Here is a 7,223-nt window from a genome sequence, read left to right on the forward strand (position 1 = left end):
TGCCATGTTTTACACTTTTTATTCTTTGTTATATTTTTGAGCAACCTGCGCTGCGTGCACACTGGAGTAGTATAAATAATGCCGAGTGTAGAATACAGGCCTACAGGAGCGTATCTTCCTAGGCACTTCTAGAAAGAAGCGGAAAAATGCTGCAGGTACTGGTGGTACTCGCGTTGTCAGGCTCTCTGCTGGTCACGGCTTCAGTACAAAGGCCAACACTCACGTCGTGCTCTAGTAAGTGTGCAGCCGTATTTCCTTCCCTAGAGCGTCGTAGCGATGACAGCCTGCACTCATTCGCCGAAAGTAAGCACAAAATGAATTAACTCTGGGGCCTGTTCGTGATAGTTAGGTAGGTAAACCTTAATGATCAAAATCAAGGGAATGTTCCTTGAGGCTTGTGGTGCGGGTCGTCATTCCAAGGCTCCGCTGGCTTGTCCTGTCAGACGGACGGATACGCCGTTAGTGCACCAGCTAACATTTCCTTTCAGTGCCACACCTTAAAAAAACCATAAGGTCCTGAAATATGCGCAGTAGTCATCTCCACTTCTTATAAACTACACAAAATTTCAAACTTCCAGCTATTTAGTGTCCACAAATGTTGTTCGCGCCCTATTTTTCTACCATTTACCGCTTAGATATATTTGGATGAAGAAAACATGTGATTACACTCATTGGTTGTTTTTCGTCTGACACCTATGAGTAGTTTTGATGCCGCTAGACTTGTACAGCTGTCTATAGACCTGTCTAGAGCGCTCGGACTGTGCCGTCTGCTCTCCACAGCGCGCAGAGCGACGTCTAGCGGCGGCGCCTGGTTCGAGACTGCGCATGTTTGACGCTCAGACGACACTTAAAGATGCACAATCTCGAACCAGGCGCTGCCGCTATACGTCGCTTTGCGCGATGAGGAGCGCAGACGGCATGGAGTTCGTGCGCTCTAGACAGGTCTGTGGACGACTGTAAGCAGGTAGAAATTTTGTCTGCGTATACGCTGAGCTCTTGATGTCGATCGTCTAGCCATTAGCAAAGCGCCAGCTGAGGTGATGTCAATGTATTTTTGCTCTGCAATATTTTCTGGCAGGGTGAACAAATCAGAAAAAAGTAACTGTCATTGATGACTAAGTGGCTGTGGCATTATGCTAGTGAGCGCACGGTAGCGAGCTGAAACCCCAGCCACGGCAGCCATATTTCAACGGAAACGAGAGGCAAACGTACCCGTGTGCTGTGAGATATCAGTTTACGATTGAGAACAACTGATGGTTCACGGTATCCCAGACAGCCTTTTAGTAAAGTGTACTTCCGAGCTTTTTGCACCTTCGGAACGTTAAACCCGACATAGTAGCCCCTCCCTACTGCTCATCAAGAACTACGACTTAGCAAAATCGAAGAAAACTAGACTACCAACTTTCCAGGCATACACTGGCCTCTGCCACTACCGGTTCAGCGCGCCCGTGTTGCGTCAAATTTCCCTCAAAAGTAAACAGCCGAAATAGTTTGCTCCTAAGCCGAAATAGTTTGTTTCTAAGCCGTTTTGGGGTTCTTTTGAACATCCGTGAAAGCCATGAGTTTTGAAAGGGCCAGGTTCGGGAGTTGATGCCAACTTCAAGAGGTCTCTGCAATGCTCGTAATGCAAAACGAGTCAGGCAGTTTGCCCCATAATGAAGCCCGTTGTGCTATTCACTGTTAAAAAAAAAGGGTGTACTTATGAAACTCGTTGTTTCCGTAGATTTACTTTTGGATTTAGCTCAGCGTTTAGATGCACGGAGAAAATCATGCCCAGGCCTCCTAGTCAAGCTCAAGCCTTTGAAATCGAAAGAGAATCCCGCATGTTATCGGGAACTGCTACGAGGCGCCCAGGAGTTGCCCAAAAGCGAAGCATTCTGCGGACGAGTAAGTGCATGATATGTCGAGCTGAACAGGCAGCACAAAGTGTTTGCTGTTAATAAAACAAAAAAAGGTCGGTAGAAGTGTACGGAACAATATTCCTTGGAGCTGTTATGTGGCTGATTATTATCGTTTTATATTTCCCGTTTCCAACAGGTGCCGAGAAAGTGAAGGTCAGCGATGTCAGCATCACAAATGCGAAAATTGGGCAAGTGATGGCCGTGAACGTAACGCTCACGGTCAGTGAATCACTGAGATCGAACCCCACCTTAGAGGTCACTATGCGCAAGGAGAGCGGCTCTCGAATCGGCTGCGTAAGCGGCGTCGGTTCCTGGTACGTTATTTCAATCGCACCCTTCACACTTTGTAACGGTGTGGCAGATTAAGTTTTTGACAGACGTAGGAAACCTCTAGGTACGATATGAGAAATTCTCTCCAATCGTTGCTACACCTAACGGGCAATGTAAGAGGACTTTTAATTTTTTTTCTCCAGACTCAAGACAATTGAATCCTAAAGAGAATGTTTTTATCTTTGGCACATTCATTCCAAATCAGATATCTCTTATCCCCAACTTTTCGCCCCCGGAGTGGATCCCCGCTTATAAGAAGGCTGCGTGCAGTGTCCGTTGCCGTGGTGACATTACTCTCGCACTATCTAGAGAGGAAGCGCTTCGGAGCGAGGGCGCTTACGTCACTCAGCACCCTTTTATGTATGCATAAAGCACAAAATGAAGACAATGAATTTTATTGGCACAAGGACAACTTGACCAAAGACCGCAATGGGAAAAGGCGTTTTGGTCTATACAGTTAGGTAGTGTCAAAAGCCTGTTTTGAAAGTCTACAAGCCTAATACATTTTTGAACCACGTACGATAGCGTAATATCTCAACAATGTGAACGGTACACACTGCACACCTTTAATGCGTGTCAGACTCCAACAGCGCGGCTATGGTTTCTGGTTTATGAGGGCTTAACATCCCAGAGCAACTGAAGCTATGAGGGACGCCGTAGTGAAGGGCTCCGGAAATTTCGACCACCTGGGGTTCTTTAACGTGCACTGACATCGCACAGTACACGGGCCTCTGGAATTTCGCCCCCATCGAAATTCAACCACCACCGCTAGGATCGAACACGCGCCTTTCGGGTCAGCAGCCGAGCGCCATAACCACTGAGCCACCGCGGAGGCTAGTTCAGATTCCTTTGACAAATGTGGAGGTAGTTATGAGGTGATCCTTTTTTTCCCTTTTTCAAGTGTCTGCCGCGAAGAAAATCCACTTGAGACATTGCAGCAACCTGATATTAGCAACGAAGTGATAATCATTACGATAAACGTCATGCGTAACTCGTTTTGTACCACCTCTTCATGTCGATTAGCGTGCAGGGAGACGTCAGTCGGATTAGAAAATCATTGAAAGAGATCTGCAAACTTCCAAACATTAGGTCATCTGTTAGGTTTACATTCCATCAGCTTTTGAAGTAATGCCTCTTCTAGCCTTTAAAAAATTAACCGCATGCTTTTCCGATAACATTGTTGATGCACTCCTCTATTTTGACTTCATCGCCCCCGACCATAATCTTCTTCCTCCTCTCCATTTTTTTTAATTTCGGAGTAGCAGGGCAGAGAATCTCAACTGCACCCGGTCTCCTTGCCTCTCTTTGTAAATAACCATGACTCTCTCTATGTATTTGTTGCAGCATTTCAAATCTGTGTGCGTGTCCGCGATACGCCATCATGTCTAGCTACAAGTGAAAATGTCTTGCTTTCTTCAGCACATACAATCTCTGCGGAGGAACCACCACTGCTGAGCAAGAGCTGGCTAAGCTGTGGAAAAATCGGTGCCCTGTGCCACCAATCACGGCTCAAGAGTCTATACGCGCCGAGCTAAACTCTTTCGTGCAAGTGGTTATTGGCGTAAGTGAACTATTTAAATCATATTTTAGATGGTGGAAAGGGGGCACGGAAGAGAAAAAAAAAATAATCATCATAGGCAGCTATTTTTTTTTCTGGCGTTGTTTAAACAGGAATAGTCGGGGAGAAGATATAGTTAATTTGCACATGGTGGCTTATTCACATAAACTTCCAAGGTAAAGGGTTTGTCAAAAGCATGAAGTCGTATGAATGCATTATATATCACTGGTTATTCTGCGTTGCAAGTATGCCGAAACTCTTTCTTGTTATCACGAACTATCCACCTCAGGCGTGTAATGCTTAGAAGTGCTAGCGGTGCTGTAAGAGCACCTCAACACTGACCTGCGGCAAATAGAGCATCCTTCACTCCAGATACTCACACTGGGTGAGATGGCATTGTTCCAAGCTACGCAACGTTACTTGTTTCGTACCGCACAGTATGTATTTCATAAGAAATTTTCGGCAGCAAAATCCTGCACTTAAAAACTCTTTTAAGAGGTGTCTACAGAAATGGGTTGATGAATTACTTGCTCGAGAGCCCGCTAGCTGATGGGGCGGTACCAAATGTTATAATTACTGCTCAAGACATCGTATGTGACGGTTCTGCTTTTGTCAGCATGATTGTCTTTGACATTGGGTGGGCGCTCTTTTTGGGCAAGTTTTGGTGCATTGAAATGGACGGTGTAGCAGAAAACTGGCTCTTCGTAATGAAATGCCCGGTAAGGAAGAATGAAATTACGGACACAAAGTATCAACAGAAGGAAATTTCTGCTCAGGATTATTTCGAGAAAAAATCACTATCCGGCGTTTTGTGCTTAAAGCTGTATTGTTATGCTGAGATAAATTACTAAACGTTTATCTTGACGACATTAAAAATATTCTGCTAAATACTCTATTTATCAAAGGTACCATAAGACAATATCCGCATTCTAAACATTGCTATCACTGTTACACGATTGTAAATACTCAGCGTGTTCGGCCCAAAGAATTCGGAGTGCATGTTTTCTAAGGGTTGGCTGCAGTAATGGCGCACACTCAGAGTAAACCCTTGCAGATGCGATTATGGAAAGAGTGAAAAAAAAACAGTCCAACTTTTGATGTTTGTACTTTTTTACCCTATAGTATAAACACAGGGTTTATCATGGGCTGCTGAATGTGCCTCACTCCTAAATGCTTCCCGTACCGTTGTTTCTCAACTCTAAACAAATATCGCTGTGCGAAACGTTTTTTTTCGCGCCAAAACTAAAAACTAAAAAAGTACATGACGCACTCAAGAGTAAAAATGCGACAGCAATAAATAGGACCTGCCGACTTAAGCCACGCCCATGCAAGGAAGTTTTTCGTATTATATGTGCATGATCTACATATTTACGTCTTGGTAAGATTTTGAATAGCTCTGAAGGTTGTGTCTGTCGGAAAACCTATAACAGAGTACAGAAATAAAAGGGAAAATCAGGGTCATGGCACAGTCAAAGAGACTATCATTTATCAGGAATAGAACACATGTATAATTTTGTGTTGTCTACTTCTTTCAGTTTGCGCCAACGACGATTAGTATCGAGCTAAAAGTTGTCAATGGGGGAAAGACGGTCGGATGCCAGTCCTTCGAAGTCATGATAGAGGCTGCTTGAAGGGCAGGAAGCACACATATGCCATCCCCACGCAGCGAACATCGTCGTCACCACTTTTGAAGAAGAAAAACATTTTAGCTCTGGGGAATAAAGATGGCAGATATATCTGGCGGTGGTCTCTATGTTGTTAAGAAATTATGGGTTGATTACTGTAACCTTCCTTCTGGTCTGGTCACATCTTGAGCACGTCCGTAGTTGTTTGGTTCTGAATCTGACAGTGGGATACAGCAAATTAATCTCGGAAGTGCGCTTTCATTTTGGAGCGCAATATCTAAACTTCTGAAGCTTTACCACTGATTCCATCTCCGGCATGACCTCCAAAGCATACCCTGTTTGCAAAGGGCAAGCGTAAATAGAAACTTCTTTGACTAAGGAACTGCTAACGCGTATGTGCAGGTAAGCGTTAAAATAAAAAAAAAACAGCAATTGACGTTACATAAAATGGACAGCAAGAATATGGAAAATAACTGAGCACGAACTGAACTATTGATTTGGAATAAATTTTTTTCTGGTTAACTTTTGCTATGCTTTTACTGCTCTTTTTGAATCTGAAGTTTTAAGGTATATCGTTCTTGCTTTTAGAGGCTCTAATTCATTAAACATTAAGCTTTCATAACCTAATTTTTACTGAGGGGTCAACGTGCAGTTGCTTGTCATACTCTCGAGCTGCTCGGCTACTTCTTTGTGGCCCTAATGTTTGGGTAGCTTTGTTACTTAATGTTCCGCAGGTGGAGTTGAATATATGCACAGAAACACCAACAACTGGCCCAGCGTGTGATGAATAATCCACATCGCATGCGTCGGTCGTAATTTCTCGGTGTTCATAAAGCTTATAGGAGCTTTCTGCTTTAATGAACTGCGATAGTAGTCGAGTAGCTTGCTTAGCACGTCACGAAGGGGTTTTTAAATACAGAGGCCGCTGGCACGCGCCACCACGTTTCGAAAAGGATGTTCTCATACATACATACATACATACATACATACATACATACATACATACATACATACATACATACATACATACATACATACATACATACATACATACATACATACATACATACATACATACATACATACATACATACATACATACATACATACATGCATACATGCATACATGCATGCATGCATGCATACATACATGCATGCATGCATACATACATACATACATACATACATACATACATACATACATACATACATACATACATGCATACATACATACATACATACATACGTACATACATACATACATACATACATACATACATTTCATTTATTGTTTCCTTAAAGGCCCGAAGGCATTACATAAGGGGGGACATATTGGTTTACAACGGTGAAAGTGATGTGACCATGCATAGCAAAAAAAAAAACCAAACGAACAAACAAACATAACATGGGCTGTAATCATGTCAGGGTTCACCAGCAGGTCATACATAAACTATTAGGCTGTGGCAACGCGGTGCTCATTTCGGAGCGGGCCACAAAGTTTAGAAAGCATGACCTGAGGGAAGCAGGAAATCCGGACTGACCTGACCCAAAGAACACCTAAATACTGCAGCGAAGTGCGAGCACACGTGTTAAAAAAATCAGTGCACTAGATTCGCAGCCTCGGTAGCCTCATTTCAAAACGTGCCGGGGAGCAGCATGGTTACGAAGCGGTCGTTACTTAAGGCACTGCGGGTGTCAGGCAGTTTACCGAACAACAGATGAAGCCTACACATATTCTGACTCTGTTAGCGCTGGTAACATTGTGCGCGTCCCGCCGAGCACTACAACTTCTCCCTTGTTCTGCAAGCG

General features: G+C 43.7%; 1 protein-coding gene across 1 annotated transcript; it reads left to right on the forward strand.

Annotated features, from left to right (window-relative positions):
* Positions 1–146: 146 nt before the first annotated feature.
* Positions 147–5,420, forward strand: LOC149330359 (uncharacterized). Its single transcript, XM_089559825.1, has 4 exons — positions 147–234; positions 2,038–2,215; positions 3,651–3,792; positions 5,325–5,420. Exons 1-4 carry the CDS (start codon positions 147–149, stop codon positions 5,418–5,420), a joined length of 504 nt encoding a protein of 167 aa, XP_089415951.1.
* The last annotated feature ends 1,803 nt before the right edge of the window (positions 5,421–7,223 follow it).

This window comes from Amblyomma mixtum, chromosome 9, assembly GCF_055824585.1.
Source record: "Amblyomma mixtum isolate Tamu chromosome 9, ASM5582458v1, whole genome shotgun sequence".
Taxonomy (NCBI): Eukaryota; Metazoa; Arthropoda; class Arachnida; order Ixodida; family Ixodidae; genus Amblyomma; species Amblyomma mixtum.